This window comes from Orycteropus afer, unplaced genomic scaffold, assembly GCF_000298275.1.
Source record: "Orycteropus afer afer isolate SDZICR_OR568_19922 unplaced genomic scaffold, OryAfe1.0 scaffold00015, whole genome shotgun sequence".
In the NCBI taxonomy this organism is placed as follows: Eukaryota; Metazoa; Chordata; class Mammalia; order Tubulidentata; family Orycteropodidae; genus Orycteropus; species Orycteropus afer.
Genome location: NW_006921602.1, coordinates 17,245,574 through 17,268,662, shown reverse-complemented (window position 1 = coordinate 17,268,662; position 23,089 = coordinate 17,245,574). Strand labels below are relative to the sequence as shown.

At 35.1% G+C, this 23,089-nt stretch overlaps 1 protein-coding gene across 1 annotated transcript in view; it reads right to left on the bottom strand.

The window, feature by feature from the left end:
* ICE2 (interactor of little elongation complex ELL subunit 2) overlaps positions 1-23,089 on the bottom strand; it is a 90,346-nt gene that overhangs the window by 40,757 nt on the left and 26,500 nt on the right. The window contains exons 3-10 of the mRNA XM_007958287.2: positions 20,274-20,535; positions 17,709-17,828; positions 13,014-13,151; positions 11,669-11,785; positions 11,229-11,388; positions 9,895-10,076; positions 4,651-5,635; positions 3,314-3,489 (exon numbers count right to left, since the gene is read on the bottom strand). Coding sequence (XP_007956478.1) covers positions 3,314-3,489; positions 4,651-5,635; positions 9,895-10,076; positions 11,229-11,388; positions 11,669-11,785; positions 13,014-13,151; positions 17,709-17,828; positions 20,274-20,535 — 2,140 coding nt within the window. The remainder of the gene's footprint in view (positions 1-3,313; positions 3,490-4,650; positions 5,636-9,894; positions 10,077-11,228; positions 11,389-11,668; positions 11,786-13,013; positions 13,152-17,708; positions 17,829-20,273; positions 20,536-23,089) is intronic.

Sequence of the window (23,089 nt, the reverse complement as noted above, 5' to 3'; positions counted from 1 at the left end):
TTAATAAGGAAGATTCCTTTTCTGGATGATGAATGGAGAATAGAGTTAATTCTAGTTTTTTTTTAATTAAAATACTTATAATATTTCTGAAAAAGATATACTTTGGGGGATTTTCTTGTGATTATACTGCTTTGTACAAAAGCAAGTCCCAAATCTGGTTTTAATTTCCATATGTATTCTACTGCCATCTCCAGGAAGCCAGAGGAAAGAAAAACTATTTTATCTTATTAGTATTTTGAAATGAAGTGAACTTTTAATTACAATAACAATTTTCACACTATAAAAATCAAATTTACTATTCTTTTTTTTCTTGCTCAGTAGCTCCTATTCCCTCCAAGTGAAAGCTTTTCTTGGTTTTGTGCCTTCACATGCTCTTTTAAACTTTTATACATGTCCCTAAGTAAGTATTTCATAGTTAGTATTCTCTCATTAATTCTGTTGTTAATTTCTATTCTTTCCTTACACTTAGCATCTTCAGGATTTTTTTGTCTGACCATCAAATGCAAATACAAATCTTCAAATAACTGGATCTAAATTTTAGAATCATTTTAGAATATAGCATTTAGGAAATTTTGTTAACTTAGTAATAGGTAATAGCAAATAATTCAAAGTGACTCAGTTTGGATTTCATAATTACATATACAACTTAGTAAGTTCCAGCTTCATCTTGTGCAAATTAACCCTCTTTATTTCATTCCATCATTTGAGACTGGCTGCTATTTTACAGTTCTCCTAGGAGCTCTGGTAGCGTAGTGCCTAAGACACTTGACTGCTAACCAGAAGGCTGGCGGTTCAAACCCACCAGCCACTCCTTGGAAGGAAGGTTGGGCAATCTACTTCTGTAGTGATACTGCCTCAGAAACCCAAGGAGGGGTCACTATGAGTTGGGTCTGACTCGACTCTGAAGTCCAAGTTGTATGTATCAAGAAGCAGCTTTAAATGAGCAAGGGTAAATGATACTAGAAAGTAAAATCTCAACAACTATTACAACACAGACTTGAATAATCAAGGAAAAACAAAGGAGAGATAAGGTGAAGTTCTTGGACATCAGAGTTGAAAAAAATTCTTAGTATTCAAACACTTTAACTAAACAAGACAAATTTTAGGTAGGAAATAAAGGCATGCCTTTGTAGGTTTGGTTTCAGACCACTTCAATAAATCAAATATCACAATAAAGCGAGTCACATGAACTTTTGGTCTCCCAATGCATATATAAGTTATGCTTATATTTTACTGTAGCCTATTAAGTGTTTTCAAAACTCAGGCTTTTAGAATGAGTCAAGAAAGTCTTTAAAGTAAGAGAGAAAGGGGCTCCTATGTCATAACAGAAATCTGAATTCATTGAGAAAAGGTTTGAATTACTTTGAGAATAACCAAAAGGTGACATTGAGATATGTACTAAGCACATGCTGTTGGAAAAATAGCATCAATACACTTGTTCAACAAAGGGTTGCCATAAACCCTCAACTTGTAAAAAACGCAGTATCTGTGAAGCACAATGAAGTGATGTTCAATAAAACGAGGTATGTCTGTATTAAAATGACGATGTATTCTTACCTAATTAGACTACCTACTTTCAAATGTCTCAAACTAGCACTTCAACCCCTTGAAAGTTCCATTCCTTAACACTATCCTTCTTTTTCTCCACCTCTCAATTTTTCTCATTTATTCAATACCTATTTGAGTTTCTATGATATAAAACATTTGGGAGAATTACTGATGAATAGGATATAACTTTAAGGGGCTTACATTCTACTTAGGGATTTAAACCATGTGCACTAAATTATTAAATATAAAAAAGACAGCTGCGATATAATAAGCATTCATTGAAAAATTTAAACTTTACTCTGGGTTTGACAAATTAGAAAAATATAAGGCTCCTATTTAGATATTCTTTGAGGCTCACCTGTTTTTGCCATATTTTGATGAAGAGTGAGTTCTCTTCTATATACAAGGTTATGTCTTGACATTTACAAATTGCACTTAAAACAATGTCCTTAAGCTGCCCCTTTCAAAAATTAAATCAGTATTCAAAATTTCCTTGGTTTTTTTTTTTTTTACTTAAGAGATACTTAAAAAAATTATAAATACAGATAAATACAAAGTGGTACAGATTCATAAGGTAGAACTTAGCTCCAAAATAAATCGCACAGACAGTAAGAAAGAATGAAAGAAATAAAATCTTAAAAATTAGCACTAATACTATATATATTCAAGATGTTCATGCTTATGGCCATTAAATTCATCACACTTTAAAACAGACGATGCAGGAAAAAATAAACAAAGTAAAATCTTTTACTACAGAGGATGTCAGTATTGATCTAGGAGGACACTGACATCAAACCTACAGTATTCTGTCATTCCCTGACTTTTCCCTTGTAAAAAGCACTCCTCTTACATATCTCATTCTTTATTTTTCTCTTATTTTTGAATATGATTTTGAGTATGATTAAGTTGTCAGAGACTTGATTCCCCAGGGTCAAAGCTGGAACATCACCATTTTTGATTCACTCAATCCCTAGCCCAAAACACACTGATTGGTTGACTGGTGGGTTAGAAAGAAAGATACAGATTCACCAAAAAGTATACTATGACAAATGTACACAAAGGAAAAAAATTGTCTTAAGAAAAATTAAAGGAAAGAAATCTCAATATTTCTTATATAATCAATTATAATATAGAACTTCCTCTTTATTTACCAGAATTCAGTGGCACACACACAAAAAAATCAAAGTAATCTCTAAAAGAACACCAAATTTCTAAATATGGAGAGCAGCATTAACTGTTGAAAGAATCAATTACTTAAATTGTGGAAAAAATGTTTTTAACTGAGGAAAAATATTTATACCAAGGCCCCCAAAAAACAATAGGGGAAAAAGAGATTTGCTCTTCACGTAAGTCTGGAAAAACTTTTTAGATGTGCATGATGGCCCATTTTTCAAGACTCAGGCTTTTAGACTGAGTCAAGGAAGTCTTTAAAGTAAGAGAGAAAGGGGCTCCTATCTCATAACAGAAATCTGAATTCATTGAGAAAACAGGAACATGTACTAATCTAGGTTAAATCCATGGTGGTACAGCCTCCCCATAAAATTTAAATATTCTATGCAAGAACATGATAAGTATTCATGACTATTATATGTAATGAAACACTTTACCTTATTAATCTCAGTATTTTAGTAAAAAAAAAAACTCAACCTGGAAATACTACTGTAAGTGTGTAACAATTTAAAATTAAACTTCATAATAACGGCATGTTAAATATTTGCTGATTATCTACTTATGTTACCATATCCTAGCTTCCAAAATAACTTACTCTTCTGATTTTCTTCCGTTTTTTAGAACGTGGTCTTGTCTCTATCCTCTGGACACTGCAACGCACGAGTAACAATAGGTCTTGAAGACTAAATAACTTATAAACAAAATTTCCTTCCTTAGGAGCTAGATATTCTGATGTATCTTCAACATAGTCCTGAAGTTCATATGGCAATCCTTTAAAAATAACAATTATATGTTCTTATTTAATTTTAAAATATATTAGCCCCTTATCCGTCATAACCGAATCTAACCCATTGCATTGAGTCAGTTCCCACTCATGATGACCCTACAGGACAGAGTAGAACTTCTCCATAGGGTTTCCAAGGCTGTAAATCTCTATGGAAGCAGACTGCCATATCTTTCTCCCATGGAGCAGCAGCTAGATTTGAACTGCCAACCTTTTGGTTAGCAGCCAAGCTCTTAATCACTGTGACACCAAGGCTCCTTCCATCCATCATAAACCAAGGTGAAACAATTCAATTATCTACTGACAGGTTAGTTACAGAAAAAGTTATTTTTCAACTTCTATCAACTTTAACTTTCTACTTTCTCTGCCTAGTTGACTGATCACTATTACCATTTCTCTTTACTTAAATGCTAGAGTTATAGGACTTAAAATCAAAGTTTTAAGGCACTCTTCCTTTTAACTACTACTTTCACTAATTCTAAGGGAAGTATAAATTAGTGAGTCAGCATATCAAATAAGAAAGAAGAATGTAAAAATATCATTCTGAATCTTGACAAATCTGAGGAGTAGTTTTATATTTATACCAAAAAATGAAAAAAGTACAAAACAGCAATCCAACACTAAGTATCAATAAATTTTGGATTAATGATGTTTATGATTTTTAATGCACTTGCCTTTCATTAGTCTGGTGAACCACAGTAACAACCAGTTGCCATTGAATCCACTACAACTTACGGCAATCTCTTATTATGCTTCAGAGGAGAACTGTGCTCCACAGGGCTTTCAATGGTGGAGTTTTTGGAAGTAGATTGACAGGCCTTTTTTCCAAGGTGCCTCTGGGTGGACTTTAACTTCTAATCTTTTGGTTAACAGCCAAGCATGTTAACTGTTTGCATTAACCAGGTATAGCTTAATAGCCACTGTACATGTTGGATGAATACAAGTTACAAAATCCATACTTTTGGGTACATAACTAGAAAGGAGATTTTAGAAGCTGAAATAATCATCAATAGATTGAAAATGAAATATTAATGGTTATGTGCAGATTATAAAACAGATTACAACAAAGAAAGTAAGGAATGAGAAAAACCAAAGGAAAAGAGCAGATAAAACATTTAATACAAAGTTCTTTGTAAATATTTACTTACGTCCTTTGGGCCTCTGAAACGCAGATGGCCAGAGAGATTTTGGCCAACTAGAGGCATCATCTGAAGGAGCAGAAGGCTGCTCGGAAACAGGAGGCTCTTTAGAGTTTTCCATATTCATTAAGGGTAATTCAGACACTTTTCTGGAAATTGGCTTTAAGAGTTCATCCTGCATTTTTAGAATTTCCCCAACTGGATCAAATTTTTTATATACTCTTTTGATAGGTTTTTTTAAAATACACGACTCTTCAGGACTACAAGTAGTATTGGTCTGGTTTCCTACAGAAGCCTGTCCTGAGGATGGATTTGGTGATTTAGAACTCACAACAGCTGTTTTCCCATTACTATTATTCTTACACTCTGTATCAATAACTAAACAGTCTTCATCTGTATCACTACTGCACTGAATTACATCTTCAGTTTTATCTGCTTCTGATGTAACAGTCTTTTCCTTTGAATTGTCTGCATTCCCCAGAACATTTAATCTTTCATTGGCATTTACTTTATCAGGACCCATATCGTTTTTATTAGAAGTTTCAATTTCCTTAGTCTTAGAACTGTCTAACTGTAAGGCAGCAGCAGTTTTCAATTCACTATCTTGTATCAAAGACTTGTCAGAGTTTGATATTTTATCAACACATAATTCATTTCCCTGATCATCATTTTTAGTACACTCTTCAGGGCTAATGTCTGTACCAGTCACCAGCTGTTTCTCCTTTTGCAATTGTTCCATTAGAATCTGAGACAGACTTCTAGAATTAGCAGAAATGTCTGGTGCAGTTGGTGCCACAGATGTCGCTGCTGTTTTCGGAGCTGTGGGAAGATCTGCCACGTTGGGTACTGTGGAAGTATTTGCTGGACTTGGAGAGTTTGATGGTTTGTTGGTGGTTACTCCAAAAGTTTCAAGTTCTGTGACATCATCATCAAAATCCAGATCCAAATTTTCAAGTGTTTCAATTTTTCGGCACTCATTAACTTCATAAGACATCTTAAGAAAATATATTGGTAAATTATTAGCAAAAAATAATTTTTTGTTTTCACTTAATGTCCCCACCCCTTCACATACATAGCTCATGAAATCCAAATATTTCATCAAAATCCAGATCCAAATTTTCAAGTGTTTGAATTTTTTTGGCACTCAGTAACTTCAAAAGACATCTTAATACATTGGAAATTATTAGCAAAAAATAGTTTTTTGTTTTCACCTAATGTACCCACCCCTCACATACATAATTCAAGGATCTTTAAAAGAAAAGTCTAATGTCTCTGAAAGGTTTTTGCTGAATTCATTACCAAGATTTTGAATATATAATGTTCTTTTTGCTAATGATGAATCATTGAGTGTTTTAAAAATTTTGTTAGCTATGATGGATTTTGATAAGTATTATATGGGATACATATGTCCCAACAGACTCTGGTGGTAGGATAGGTATATGAATCACAGAAAAAAATATTCACTTGAATATTACCTAATCTCAAACACTACAATACACAGGAAACAGTAAATATACTTACAAACCTTATCTCACTGTATAAAATCCCAAAGAGACAAAACTTTTACACAGTCACTCCTCGAGGATGCACCACCTCACACAATAGCCTCTCAGCACAACAATATGTTGCCAACAAACTTCCTTCTATTTTATGCAGTTAAGCAAGTCCCCGCCCCGACATCAGTACATACGTCATATGTGGGGGAAAAAAGCCTCCCAAGAAACCCCAGAGATGGGAATATAAGTGGTACTTATGTGTATCATAGGTTATGAAAGAGTACAGATGATACTTAACTATTAGCAACTAATGTATTCAACCTTATCCTCCCATTGAATTGTTCATGTAAACACAAGTGTTCCAAGTTGTAATAGCACAGGAAACAGAGAATACATTTCCATCCATGTCACTCCACACATTCTTGCAGAGACACTGGGCTTTAGCTCATGGAGGAGGAATGGTCCTTGCCATTGAAAGGAAGCTGCTTTCAAAAGCAGCCAAGGACCTGTCAACAGCCTCTGTGTAACCCTAACAGTAAGTAGACTATCTACATCTATTCAGGGAAAACAACTCTCAGTAATATAAGATGAGGAAAAAAAAGCATAGAAAATGATTCGTTGTATTCTAGGACATGATGCCACTGAAACTATAATTTTCCATGTATTGTTTTGGTAATAGAAGAATTAAACACAGCTTTAATTTATTGAAGAATTAATTTCTCCCTCCTAAAGTAGACAAACAAGTAGCAGATCTCTCAGCAGAACATCACCCACTAGCTTTACAGATTAGGATTTGAGAAAAAGATTCAAACAGCAATTATGTAATGAATCAGAAGGATTATTTACTATCTGTGTAAATTATTTAACCTCTCTGAACCTCAGTTTCCTCACCTCCAGAATAGGGAAAAGAGTCATATTCTTGAATTTTTTTCTAAGGATTAAATTATCAAATTAAATTACTTTCTAAATTATATATAGAAAGTCTCTTAGAATATGCTTGACACATAAGTAGTAGTCTCTCAATAAATAGCAATTCTTACTAAAATAAAAAGACTACCAGATTTGGACTAAAGTCTGTATTAAGCTACAGGTAGTCCCAGCCTTACGATGTATTTGCATTATGATGAACTGCACTTAAGACTGTTTTTTGGGGATGGGTGTGGTGGTGGTACATCTCATTGTTAGCAATATGAAGGACATACAGTGTTAGAGCACATGATCTGTTGATGTTATCAGTCATAGATGTCTACTCACTGATATTCAAAGAGCAGATTTAGGAAGATATTGAAAATAAAAGGCAATAATGAAAACTTAAAAAAATAAAGGTATTTGACTTACATCGGAACCAACTTACTATGAGTCACTGGAACAGAACCCCATTGTAAGGGACTACCTGTATATGTTGTTTACATGAGACATGCATAGACCATAAAACTACAAAAAAGTTAGAAACAAAACAATGGGACATAACATCAAGATTTTAATGTGGAGGGATAGCAATATTAGTGTCAGACAACACAGAATTCAATGCAAAAGGATTAAATAGGAAAAAGAGGAATGCAACTTTGAAAAAGATGACATCCATGATGAATAGGTAATGGTCATGTATTACGACATGACAAATAATAACATCAAAACATATACTCAAAACTAAAATAAACATAAGGAAAATTTGACATAAACACTAGGTCAATGAAACACTCTCTAATTAAGGAATTAAATAGGGACATAGAAGGCATGAATGAGATTAAATTATTTTAAAAAATATAAAAATGATTGAAAATACATATAGGCTACAAAGACACACCTTGATTTTATTCCTGTAACACTTTTGTAAGGGCTTCTACCAACAGTCTTTTCTTGTTCGTGTTTAAGTGAGATGGGTTTTTTATTCCTTTGAGAGGACATTCCTGTGTCGCGGTAGCTTTCCTAGTTTCATGAGTCTCACTTGTCACTGCCACCACAAAGTATGTATGTTTGTGTTTATGTGTGTATGCATGCATATAGATTTGTGTGTACGTGTATTTAATCTTCAAAATGTTCCAAGATCTGCTTCTTCCGATCCCTTCCACAGTTGCCTGAAAATTTATTTTTTCTTTACCTGCTCAATTTGGATCCTATTGCCAGTGACCTCACCTCAGCAAGGTCCTTCATCTTGAGAGGACTTTGGTTGGTTTATAGAGTTTTTCAGGCCTAGGGTCATCTCAGCACTCTCTTCATTTCCTGAGTTTCCCTGCATTCATCTACACATCAGAGCCAATCTACAGTATTTTCACTTTTGTTATTGTTCCTGTGTGTTTCATCATTTTCCTTCCAATTAGATTATTTTCCTTGTACTTAAAGAACATCTATTAGTGAGTGTCAGCTCATGGCAAAGTCAGTTTTTATCTGAGAATATCTTTAATTCATTTTTATTCCTTAAGAATACTTTGACTGGCTATGAAATTTTAGAAAGTGGGTCATTTTCTCTTAGCACAACATATTACCCCAAGGTAATTATCTGCATCCTCCCATACTACTGTAAGCTCCAAGAGAAAAGATGCTTTCTTTTTATTCATGGTATATCCCCAGTCTAGAAGAGTATCTGCTCAATAAATATTTGTGAAATGAAGTTTTCTACAAACAGAATATTTTATCTTCAGTAATCATGGAAAAATACTTAAAAGCTCACAAAATAATAAAAGCTAATATTTACGGAGGGAGCTCTAGTAGCATAGTACCTAAGGCACTTGACTGCTAACCAGAAGGCTGGCGGTTCAAACCCACCAGCCACTCCTCAGAAGGAAGGTTGAGCAATCTACTTCCGTAGTGACACCACCTCAGAAAGCCAAGGAGCAGTCGCTATGAGTCAGGTCTGACTCGACGGCACGTAACAACAACAGCAACAACATTTATGGAGTGTCAGTATCACTCTAAATGTTTTACATGTATTAACTCTTTAATTCTAAAATGACTCTTTGAGTTAGGTACTATTATGACACCCATTTTACAGATGAAAAAACTAGGCACAGATGTTATATTATCTGCCCAACATCCCATAACTTCTAAATATACTGAAAAGGAACAGTCTTACCAAATACTTTTTGCAACCATAACATTAAACTCATCTGTTTCTTTTCATACTTAAAAGCCCTTAAATATGAATAAGGCCAATTAAATAAAACTTCATATTAATTACCACTGCGATTACTATCACTATCATTGACTGAGCTCTTAGTACAGACATGCTAATGACTGTGCTTAGCATTTTATATATAATATTAAACTTAATTCTTACAAAAACCTTATGATGCAGGTATTATCATCTTTATTTTATAGAGGAGGAAACTGAGGCTTAGGGAGGTTAAGCTAGTTATCTAAAGTCTAGCTAGAATTGGAGTTCGATTTAAAGTTTGAATGCAAACCTTTCATTTTTATTTACTAGGTTTAGGGACTTGCAGTAAAACTTCATACTTCAAAAAGACAAACAAGAACCTCAAGTAGATACACGCCCTAAAGAGAACAATCATGGGAGAAAGAAGGGCTGCTTATACACAGGGAGACAGCTCAGGGGGCAGGAGTGCATGGAGGGATGGACACTGGGAAGAGGTAACTTCCGGGAGGAAGTGGGAGGGGAGCTGTTACATTGTGGTAAACTGTGGTCAATGACATGAGACAAAGTATATGTGAACTGCTGTATGGAAAGTGAATTTGCTCTGTAAATCTTCACCCAAATCACAATTAAAAAAAAAAAAGAGAAAAAGAAACCATTACATACATCCACTTCAGATATACACTCTTCAGGTTTATCCATAAATACTGCAGAGACTGGAACAGATGAGTTTTTGGACATCATAAATTTTAATGGAACTTCATGAAAGACTTGATTTCTCTCTCTCATTGTCATTTTCTTTCGGGGAAGTGGTGAATTAATATAAATTACTTTAACTGGCTTTGAACCTTGAAACAAAAACAAACAAATGGAAGTGATTAGTTTCTAGTAATTAAAAAAAAAAAAAAAAGCCCAGAATATATGATAGAAGATTGTTATACAAAGAGACAGAGGATAGGAGAATGGTAGCCCAAGTCCCGTATATTAGCCACTGTTAGACTAGGTCTATAAAAACCTTTGTTGATCTCAAGGTAAGACAATCTGATTGGCAACAAAAATATGTTCTCTAACATAATTTTTTAAATGATCTTCTAATTGTTTACTGCTATACTTTTATTGTCATTATTATCTAGTTCTTACAAGGTTATACTTTCAAAAAGCAATGACATATTTACCATAGAGAATATACTACATTTAACTCTAATTTGTAGTTTTGTCTCATTAAACATTCTTTCACTTACTATTATTATGCTATTACAGAATTATAATAAGATGAAATATTATATATTAGCCAAAACAGGGGAATCATCTGTTCTATAGATAAATTTACATGCAAATGCTAATTCTACTGTGAGAGGAGACTATCCCAAGTGTGCATGTGTAAGCCTACTTTAATTCTGAATTCCAACAACAGAAAAATAAGTTAAGTCCTAGAAATTCACCCATTTGAGGTTGTCTAATAAGGAGCTCTGTTGGCAAAGTACCTAAGGCATTTGACTGCTAACCAGAAGGTTGGTGGTTCAAGCCCACCAGCCACTCCATGGAAGGAAGATGGGGCAATCTACATCCATAAAGATTTACCGCCTCAGAAACCCAGTGAGGGTTGCTATAAAATTGGGATTGACTCGATGGCAATGAGTTTGTTTTTGGGTTAATAAATTACTACATTCCTTTCATTTCAGTGACAGACAGAACCCCACCATCATTTCAAGGATTTATGGCCACCCGAGGTTATAATGACTTCTCTAACTATCATCCCTCATCCCCCAACATGACCAAAGATACTATAGACCTAATAAAAAAGAGAAATTTATGAAGGTCAACCTAATGGCAACCTTATGCTGAAAAAGTTCTACTGAATGCAAATGTCAAATTTACATCCTCCTTAAAGCAAGACTTTCATTTTACGCTCGACAATCACCACCTAAGCTCAGACAGCTGAAATGGAACCACCCTAGCCCCTCTTTCGAAAACATTAGTTGACTTGGAAAATCACAAACCTGCAACAGGTATTAGTTGAACACACACAGGAATTTCCCACTGTTCCTTGTAGCTTGGTCCATAATTATTTAATAAGGTAAATAATGATTGACTAGTTAGAGCAATTTGTGGATGATACCTTGAAACAAGCTTTTCTGCGTTGGGATCTTTACTAATATCCTGAAAAACAACAGGTAACTTGTTACTTATTATACTTAATGAAAATTTATTTGGTAATGAAAAGAAAGGAGAAAGTTGGGAAGAGGGCTTTAGAATCATCAGCTTTTATGTATTTTATGAGGTATATAAGATTATCTAGGAAGATCCAAAGATTTCCACTTTCCTCCTTACATCTTATTGGGAAGAAGGTTGGGGCCATCCACTTGTGAAAAAACTGACCACTGAAAACCTTATGAATAGCAGTGAGACACTGTCTGATATATTACTGGAAAACACTTACATCATGCATAGCTGTAGCTACTTGTTCTGGTGTTTCAATGGCAGCTATGTGATCTTTTGTCAGCTGTAGCTTCGCAGGCATTGAGGGAAATACTGTTTTCACATATTTTACATTGCCCTAAGAAAAGAAAAATGTTTTACTGCAAAAATGTTGATGTAATTTTATTTTCCTAAGAAAAGTGTAATTTTATTATATAAAATTCTTGACTTCTAATTCTTCATTCTACTAAATGAAAATGTCAGATTTACAGCCCCCTTAAATGAAGACTTTTATTATTTTTTTGACAATCATTAAAAAATAATTCAACAGAAGGGTATCATGAATCTTTATCTTGTCCCCTTAAATTCTAATGTCTCATTATATGAGAGACAACTAAAGCAGGAACTCCAAAGTATCCTCTGTACACACACTTACTTTCAATGTGACTAGGAGTAAAATCTCTTAAAAGAAAAAGATTTTCTGCTTGTATTCAAGGACACTGGAAGATGGGAATGAATAGAAGAAAATAAAGAAATAAAGTTGGTAGTGGTATATTTAAATACAAAAGTGAAGCAGGTTGAAGTATTGTTATTCATACAAAAAGAAAGATTTGTATTACACATTTAAAAAGATGTAATTCTATCAACAGATGAATAGATAAACAAAATGTAGTAAACACATACAACAGAACAGTATTCAGCCATAAAGAGAAATGGAATTCTGATACATCTAAGACATGGATGAACCCTGAAAACATTATGCTCAATGAAATAAGTCAGACACAAAAGGACAAATATTATGTGACCCCACTTATATGAAATATATAGAATAGGAAAATGCATACAGACAAAAGTTTATCAGTGGTTATTGGGCGGAGGGTGTAGGAGAAATGGGGAGTTATTGCTAAGGTGTTTCTGTTTGGAAACAGGGGTGATGATTGCACAATGTGGTGAATGTAACTGATATCACTGAAATGTATACTTGTTGTTGTTGTTGTTGTTGTTATGTGCCATCAAGTCGGACCCGACTCATAGCGACCCCTCCTTGGGTTTCCCAGGCAGTATCACTACGGAAGTAGATTGTCCCATCTTCCTTCCGAGGAGTGGCTGGTAGGTTTGAACTGCCAGCCTTCTGGTTAGCAGTCAAGTGCCTTAACCACTATGCTACCAGGTCTCACTCCTGAAATGTACACTTAGAAATGGTTAAAACAGTAAGTTTTTGTTACATATGTTTTACCACAATAAAAGATATTATAACTCATTATCATTCTAAGTTTATTTTAAAATATAATACTATTTTTAAATATAATATGTCTATAGAGAGGATGCTTCAGACAAAAGTAAGTTTATACTGTCATATAGTTTACCAATGCAAGAAGAGTCTTTTCTAACTTTAATCCCATCTCTGTTCTGAATGGGAAGAATCCCATTAAGCTGGTAACTTCATGGAGAGTATAGAATTCTGGATACTTTTTTACTTGTTCAATGCAAGCTTTTAAAATTTGCTAGGAAATAAAAAGAAAAATTCATTTGTATTGTACTTTTCTGAAAATGAAACAAAAATACCTTAGTTACACGTGGCTATAAAATTATACATTCCAAACATCAGCTTAATTTCATTAATCAATTTTCTAATAATCCAGGCATACAGTATATTCCTTTCTTATTTTATTTAATCTTATTTTTCATGCCAATTTCTTTTTAACCTAATTGCTTAAAATACTGATATTCAAGAATACTAAAATTAGCAATCTTATTAAAATTTAAAACTAAATAGAGAAAACACAATATATTTTTCTAGGCTATTTACGAAACTGTCAAAGAAATCAAGCCACATGAAAATTTAAGCACGCTTTACTGCATTAAAAACAGTTACATGAACGATTAGAAATAAGTAAGTTTAATATTCTGAAAGATTGCCAAACAAAATGAACTAATGAAATAGTTATCTTACAGGTCATTCTATCTACAATCTAAAAAATAAATGAGAAATGGTATAAATAATTCAAATGATACATTCAGTATTCTTCTCTGTTTTCAAAATATTGATGACTTAGTAGGAAATGTAATGAGGAAGTAAATACAATTCATAGCTTTATCCAGGAAAAATACATGCCACTTGTAATAATATGTAAATAACTCAAAGAAGCATAGAAGCTTTTTTGGGAGGATTTATAATTAAAACACAAATATAAATTATCTTCTAAGACATGTATTTTTTCTTCTTCTGTCAATGAATCTTTTCTGAATCTTTTGGAATGTATTTCAGATTTTAAAGTTTTTGTTGTTGTGTGTGCTGTTGAGTCAATTCTGACTCATAACAACCCTATATGGCAGAGTAGAACTGTTCTGCAGGGTTCTCTAAGCTGTAATCTTTAGGGGAACAGACTGCCCGGTCTTTCCTCCTATGGTATGGCTGGTGGGTTCAAACTACCAACCTTTTGGTAGCTCAGCACTTAACCATTAATTGCACAACCAGGGCTCCTTTGTTGTTGTTATTGTTGTTGTTAGGAGCTGTTGAGTTGGCTCTTATTCATAGTAACCCTATCCACAACAGAAGGAAACACTGCCTGGTCCTATGCCAGCCTCACAATACCTACTATACCTATTATAGTATACTATAATGTATACTATATACGTTGTTGCAGCCACTGTGTCAATCCATCTTCTTGCAATATATGTAATTCATAAAGTTTTTATATTTAGAATACACAAAGAATTCCCATTTATAAATAAGAAAAAGATGAAAAATCCAGTAGAACAAAGGGTAAGAACTGAACAGCAACTCACAAGAAAAATCCATGTGTCCAATAAGCATATTTAAAGGCACTCAACCCTATTATATATCTCACATCCTCTAGAATCATTAAAACAAAAATGACTGTAAATATTAATTTATGCTCAGAGTATGACACAACCGAATTCTCAAACACTGATGGCTGGAGTGTAAATTGGTACAACCACTTCAGAAAACAATTTGACATTATTTACGTAAGTCGTATATATGCAAACTCTATGACTCAACATTTTCACTCCGGGGTATATATCCAAAAGAAATGTGGCACACCAAGACAGATACAGGAAAATTTTCATAGCAGAATTGCTTAGTATAGCTCCAAATTGGAAGCAATCTAAATGTTGATCAACAGAAGAATAAAATGTAGCTTATTCGTATAATGGTATAATGTACCCAAATGAAAATGAATAAACTATAATTACAGTAGAAATGAATCTCAAAAACATAATATTGAATGAAAGAAGGAAGAAACAATTCCATTCATATGAAATTCAAAAACAGGCAAAAGAGAGGTAGAACTGAAAAACAAGCATGGAAAGATCACCACAGACGTTGGATAGTGATTATCTATTCATGGAAAGGTGAGTATACTATCTGGGAGGAATGCACAGAGGACTTCTGGGTTATTGGTAATGCTTTCTTTATCCCTTGACTTGGATCAGAGTTACATAGATGTTCAAGTGATAATTATTTTTTAAATTGCATTTATTCCATGCACTTTTTATGTCCATTACGTAAGATAAAATATTTAAATAGTAGAAAAAGACTAGAAAAATATCAATGTGTCTTTTGTGGGATTATGAAAAATAATTTGGAGAAAATATTGCTGTCAAATTAATCTGACTAAACAATACTTAATGTTTATTGTTCACAACCTAATGTTACCTGCTAATAAATGCTTTTGTATCCATTCAGCAAATATTTATATTCAACAGTTACTGTGCGCTAGGCACCATTCTAGGCACTGGGAAATGATAGTGAGCAAAAAAGTAATTACATACAGGTGTGTAGAGAAAGATAATAAATAAACATAAAACACAGTAAAGAGTAAAGAGAATACCAAAGGCAATGCTATCTTCTATAGGGTGATCAGGGTTGGGTGATCCTCACTGATCAGTAACATCTGAGAGGCCTAAAGGAATCAAGGCACAAATCCATGCAGGTATTTGGGAACAGAGACCTAGGAAACCTGTCTTTGAAGAAGGATGGGAACAGCAAATGTTAAAGGTCTCATAATTAGACCATATTTGGAGTATTCAAGAAACAGCAAGGAGCCCAGTAGGGTGAAGTGGAATAACTGTAGAAGATGAAGCTTGGGAGAGGGGATAAAATCATGTCTAGTACTTTTATAGTACTCTGTTTTTATAGACTCTGTTTTCTTCCTGAATGAGATAGGAAGCCATTTTAAGGCAGAAACATAAGGGGGATATGATGTTTTAAAAGCATCACTCTGAACTTTAGTTTTGTGTATTTCACTGCACATAAATTATATTTCAATAAAATGTATTAAAAAGAAAGCATCACTCTGGTCCTTGCAAAAGCATTATTAAACTAGGAACAGCTGCCAGTTCCTCTTCCATATGAAAAACCATGACATTCCCTTTGAGTATGTAATATTTAGGTTTAGAGAAAACAAAAATCAAATTCTTGTCAGCCCCATTATACACCTGGGAATTCAGATCATACACATAAAGATATTGTACCACTGTCTGCCAACCCTATACATGTTCTTGGGTGCACTCTCCACTTCATATACATACCTAATATTTCAGCCTGTCCACCCATCTATCCACCCATATACCCGTGTTTGCCTTCACTGAGCACGCTGTACTATATGCACAAAAGGGTTTATTCTTTGTTGTCTGTACTTCCCACGTACCTCTCTATGTCTTTCTCTTCCTCAATGCTACTGTATTGATCACTCACATTTGGTACATTGCCCTTTTCTTCACCCAAATCAAAACTTATCTCTATCTATCTAACAGTATTCCCTCCCCTCTCCTCCCACCCTTGGTAACCAACAAAGAAAATGACCTTCCATACATAAACGTTTCCTTGACTATTAGAATAAAAGACTAATTCTTCCTTTGAAAATTAAAACTAAAAGCTTCCTTTGAGGCTTACATCAGTCTTCTGGTACACATTAACAACACAATTCCATCTTAAAAAGCATTTTGTTTTAAACAGTAAAACTAATCTCCACCCCAGCCCAATTTACAGTGAACAGTTTTAAAGGCTTAAAAAAAAATCAGACTGGTATTAGTGTTTACCGATGAACTCTATTACAAAAATATATATTAATAGTTAAGTAGTGTACTCTAAATTTCTCTATGGCCGCTGAATGATTGGAAGATACAAGGTAGAGTAATTTACATGCTTTGCCAATACATTTGTATAAATGACTTAAGTATCAAAAGATGAACTCAGAGGTAAAGTTATCATTTGAATGCAAGTATTTGTGACTGAATTCTAAAGGACCATTCAGATTTTTAGGAACCATGGTAACTCAAGCACACATTTTCTCACAAGGAAAATCAGTGGATCAGATAAAACCATTCATGTGGAGTAAAACAGAACTCAAATACAGTAGCTGGATCATAAAACAAAATCACATATGAATGTACTACACAAAAGTCCCCAGGTTACAAACATCTGACTTACGTACACATATCAAAACATTATTATTATTACTGTATTTTTATGTTTCTGTAATGTTTTTTATGCATAGAAAGGTACCAATCAAAAACAAAACAAACCTACTGCCATCCAGTTGATTACAACTCATAGCAATCCTACAGGACAGAGTAGAACTTCACCCTATAGAGTTTCCAAGACTGTAAACCTTTATGGAAGTGGAATGCCACATCTTTCTCCTGCAGAATGGCTGGTGGGGTTTGAATTGCCGACCTTTCAATTAGCAGCCAAGCTGTTTAACCACTGCACTACCACGGCTCCATATAGTAATGTACCCTATATAATAAAATAAACTTCTGACTGACGTTAGATACGAACTGTACCTCACTGTTCTGACTTACGTACAAATTCAAATTATAGATAGACTTAGGAATGGAACTTGTTCATAATCAGGGAACTAACTGTACATGATTTTTAGTTGTTACTATTTCTACTTTTTAAACACATGATGAATAAGTTGATCTTTAAATTGATACTGATATTTTCCTATGTTTTTGGCAGGATTATCACACGTTAGAAAGCTGCTATTGCCTATTACGTGGCAGTTTACATAAGTGTAATTTTATTTTACCTCTGTGAAGAGACGAGCATCTTCAGAAAGCATATTATAATCCTGTGCACATTTCTTTGCAGAATTCTGCAAAAACTTTAGGAATTCAGTAACTTCTTCACTCACTTGCTTTTTCATATCCTGTTTTTAAAATAACAGACAAATAGTGGGATAAAAAGTTTGGTTAAGAAAAAGATCACTTCTTAAATTATTCTAATAACTTGAATTTAAAGAGTAATTAAAGTATCATATCCAAAGCAGAAACCACAAAGAAAAACTTAATAAATTATTATTATACAATAGTGATCAACATGTTATTAAAAAGTCACAAAAATAGAAAAGGAAATGACTAACACTGCACTAGATGCTTAAGAATTAATAAATTTCTTTATATAGTGAAACCTGTGAGAGCTGGTACTCGATGGACTGCCTTGTTTTTCTGGGTCTTCCAAGTTTTTCACCTTTAAATAGGTACAGTCTGACCACTTTTCTATCACTCTCTACTTGTAGAAAACATAGTTTTTCTTCTTTGATAGGTTCCTGCCTTACAGAAGCTCTGATTTTCACAGGTTTTACTGTAAAATGATCTTAGTATTCAAAAAACAAACAAATAAGCCACTGGAAAAATGGGCAAACCCTATGAATAGGCAATCACAAAAAAGAAATAAAAATGGCTAATAAGGACCCTCAAGGAGCTCTGGTGGTGTAATGGTTAAGGCATTTGGCTGTTAAACAAAATGTCAGTGGTCTGAACCTACCAGTTAGCTGCTCCGCAGAAGAAAGATGCGGCACTCTGCTTCCATAAAGATTTACAGCCTCGGAAACCCTATAAATTCTACTCTGTCCTATAAGGTTGCTATGAGTTGGAACTGACTTGATGGCAGTGGGATTGTTTTTTCAATAAGTACATGGAAAATCCTCTTTTTCATCAGTAATCAATGTAAATTAATATAAACAACAGAGCAACATTTTCAATAATATTAGAGGTGAAAAAGGTAATGTCTAGCATTACCTACTGCCAGGAAGTTGATTCCGACTTACAGTGACCCTACAGGACAGAGCAGAACTGCCCCATAGGGTTTCCAAAGCTATATAAATCTTTATGGAAGTAGACTGCTTCATCTTTTCCTGTGGAGTGGCTGGTGGGTTTGAATTGCCAACCTTTTGGTTAGCAGCTGAATGCTTATTAACCACTGAGTCACCAGAGCTCTTAACATTTAGTATTAGTGAAGATACTTAAATCCAAACCTCTATACAAGAGTGGTACAGAATAGTTTAAGCTTTTTGCGGAACAATTTACCAATGTGTAACTGTGGATCAAAGCCTTAAATACATGTATAGGCTTTGATCTATTTCATTTTTAAGAATTTATCTTAAGGAAACAATCATAGATATGAAGATTTTGCTACAAAAATGCCCAGCACATGACAAGGGCATGGTTGTGGTGGCTTCTTGGGCAGACAGTTTCTCTGAGGGAGCGAGTAGTTGGACCTGTGGGCTTGGGACCACGGTTGCAGGAGACAACAAGGTCAGTTGGCATAACATATTACACAAATGCATTGTTCTACATCCTACTTTGGTGAATGCACTGAGGTCTTAAAAGCTTGCAAGAGGCCATCTAGATGCAACGATGAATCTCTCCTCATCCAGAGCAAAGAAGAATGAAAAGAACCAAAGACTCATGGAAATAATTAATCAAAGGGACTAGTAGATCATGTGACCCACAACCTATATGACCATGAGTCCAGAAGAACTATATAGTACCCAGCTACCACTGTCAACCACTCAGAGGGGTACTAGTGTAGGTGATCCTGGATAGAGTGAAAGAACAATGTGAACAAAACTCAAAATCATAAAAAAAAAAAAAAGGCCAGGTTTGCTGGTCTGATAGAGCCTGGTGAGACCCCTGAGACTATGGCCCCTAGTTACCCTTCATACCTGAAACTGAACTCATTCTTGTGGCTTCCAGCCAAACAATAGGTATATTGGGTGAACATTCACATCAGGTATATACACTCCTTGGAGTGATCAATCATGGGAGAACAGAAGGGCAGTGTTTGCACAGGGAGAGAGAGTACAGGGATGGGAGTGCATGGGAGGGAAGGACACAGGGAAGAGTTAACTATGGGGAGGAAGTGGGAAGAGAGGTGTTACATTGTGGGCAATTGCAGTGAATGTCAAGAAACAAAATATGTATGAACTGCCTATGGAAAATGAATTTGCTCTGTAAACTTTCACCCAAATAACAATTAAAAAAAAAAAAAAAAAACCCAGCACAGCATCAATTTATGTAACTTAGAATTTAGAAATGATTTAAATGTTCAATGATAAAGAACTGGTTCAGTAAAGTGTTTAAAGTACTACTGCTACTACTTAAACAATGACGTGGAGTGAGACAGTCTCAGAAGCAGGCAAAATGACTGAATTGTAACACAATCAACAAAAGAATTAAAGCACCATGCTCTATCAAATAAACTCCTTAAATTTTTCATTTTTATTAGTATGACTATACTTAAAAATATAGAAGACAATTTAAAAAGTATTTCCTAATTTCTAATATTTTTACTAAAGAACATAAATGCATACCAAGTATTGCAAATAGTCATTTTTATTTATTCCAACATCTTTGGAATTTGCAGGAATCTTTGCATATTTTACCAACAAATCCACGTAATTCCTCTGTTCTCTCTGTGAGAAACGAGAGAAACGAGGATAAGGAACTCTTGGTTTTGGAAGAAGAACCATTCCAACTGTGGTTTTAACTTTTTCCTTTGCTTGAGCTGCTGAACTAACTGCTGGCTCATTTTCCACAGCACTTGCTGAGGCATTCAAATTTTCTCCTATACGTCTGGAAAAAACAATAAAATACAATTTACAAATATGTGCTTTTTACATGAAGATTACTATCACAGAACTTCATGATTCTCAATCATCAGGGAGAATATAGTATGATTAACACAGTAAATTCTAGATTATCATCTAACTCTGCCACCTGCATTTTGATATTCAGCCACTTAGTGTAGATTAAGTATTCTGCAGGATAGGATCATATTGTAAACTTACCTTCAATTACCCAAGGGAGAGGAAAAGGCACACATGTTATACTAGTGATTTAACTTGCCAAATTTTCCCCTTTAATGAAAAGAGGTAATTCACTCTAATTAATATGCAGGTATTTCATATTTTACTACAATGCAAGGAGTCACCCCCCCCCCGACTTTTTTCTTAAATTCCCCAGTATGATTTATCAGTTAATATGGTGAACAAAAGTCATTAAGAGTGGGATATGGTAGAGTTAAAATTTTAAGGTAACAAATTCACTGAATTCTACATCTTATGTTTTATTCTATCTTATGTCAAGAATTATTAAAAAGAAAGATATTCCAACATTGTGTGCCATACTTTATGGAAGGAGTAGTGGCTCTAGAAAAGTTGTATTATAATCTATCACTTTTGAGCTATGGATAAACCAATGGCTCAAAAGCCAGGGAATTTCTTTAGCTTCTTAGGGATGCTAAGAAAAATCATGGTTATCTATAATGAAATGTAATAGAATAGGAAGTAGTGAGTACCAAGAAAACCTGTTACCAAATTTGTTTATGAAATGCTACCCCTCAGTTTTGGAGACCATGGGTGGTGCAAACAGTTAATGCACTCAGCTACTAACCAAAAGGTCCACCCAATGGCACCTTAGAAGAGGGCTGGAAGCAAGCCTGGTGATTTGTTTCTGAAAAATCAACCACTGAAAACCCTATGGAGCAGACTTTTGGCAACGTGGTAGAATAGGCAGACAAGCTACATTGACTCTCTACCACAAATAAATGAGAAACTGGGGCTGGAAAAATGGTGTCCAGTCAGTAGTCCCCACGTTAATTCCCTCTAGCATCTGAGTGCCTAAAAACTAGGTGCAGCAGTTTGAAATAGGGATTTTGGTGCTCTGAACAGCTCACTGAGTCAGAGTACATCAAACTCAGGGGAGTAGGATTAGAAAGGAGAAAGGGGTAGGGAAAACAACAAAAACAGGGAAATCTGCCCTGTGGAGTGCCAACCGGTGGGTGAGAAAGGCCATCGCAGACCACCCTGAGGGAGCATTGACTGACAGACGAGAAGGTCATCGGAGACCTCACTGGATTAAGGAAGAAGACGCACCCCACCAGTATACCAATGCTCACCCCATGGATCTACCTTCAGCACCTGCTTTTATCGGTAAACTTTAATCTCCTGGGTGTGAGTAGGCACTTCTAGCACTGCTGACACCTGAGCAGAGACCATTAACACCGCAAGTGGGAAGGCCCTGGGAGGAACTACCGCAGCAGATCGTGAGAAAGGGCTTGGGCTTTTAGGCACAGAGGGCTTTTAGGCACAGAGGGGCCCATGTTTGACTTTGTCGGTAATCTTGGGTCCTCCGGGGTGAGCAGGCATTTTCCTTCCCTCCCCTGAGCATCACTGAAACCCAACCGGAGAGATCATTGGCACCACAAGTGCATGGGCTCTGGGAGGCACTCCTGCAGCGGATCGCAGTATAGGCTGGCGCCCCAAGTGCACAAGCCCTAGGAAGAACTCCCACGGTGGATCACGGTGTGGGCCAGTTGTCTTGGGTGGGCTCTTTGGCATGGAGGGTCCTCAATAGCGGGATTTTTGCATGTGTCTGAGCCTGGCAGAAGGTGCTGACCCCCTAACAACTGGAGGCTTTGCTGAATTGAGCTGTGGGCCTGTAAATAGTAGTACAACGTTATCATTAGCAGCCTGCTCAAAGCCCTAGAAACTGCTCCTAGCAACGTGGAGCTTCCCTTCTTTCTCTCTTCCGCTCCTACCTTCTCCGCCAATACCCTCACTCATCTAATAGAAAAAAAATCACATTCGGCCAACATAGTACTTCCTGGTTCGAATTCTAAACCCTCTTTATGACAAGCAGAGACCTACATCCACATTCCACACAGCGATTCCATCATCACAAAGAAAACTGCAAAGCAACCCAGCACACCTGAATTAATAACCAAAAAAATAAAATACACCAGCTCTACCTTTTCAAAACATTAAATCATAAAACCAAGACAAAACAAATCAATACATAAACAACAGTTAAAGACAATCTCAAAATGTCTAGGAAACAACAGGCAACCTCAAATTAAACAAAAAAACAGGACAAGGCATTAGATGCAAAACCATAAACAAAGGTCTCATTAAACATGGAGGAAGAGGAGGTAATAGAATTATCTGAGAAGGAATTTAGAAGATATGTTTATAGAGCTTTAGAAGAGCCTAAGGAAACCCCAAACAGAAGCAAGGAGAACACAGACAGTTCCCTGGAAGAACTCAGGAAAATCATTCAAGAACAAAATAAGATTGATGAACAATCAGAACTCATACAAAAACAGCAGTTAGAAATCCAGAAGATAAAT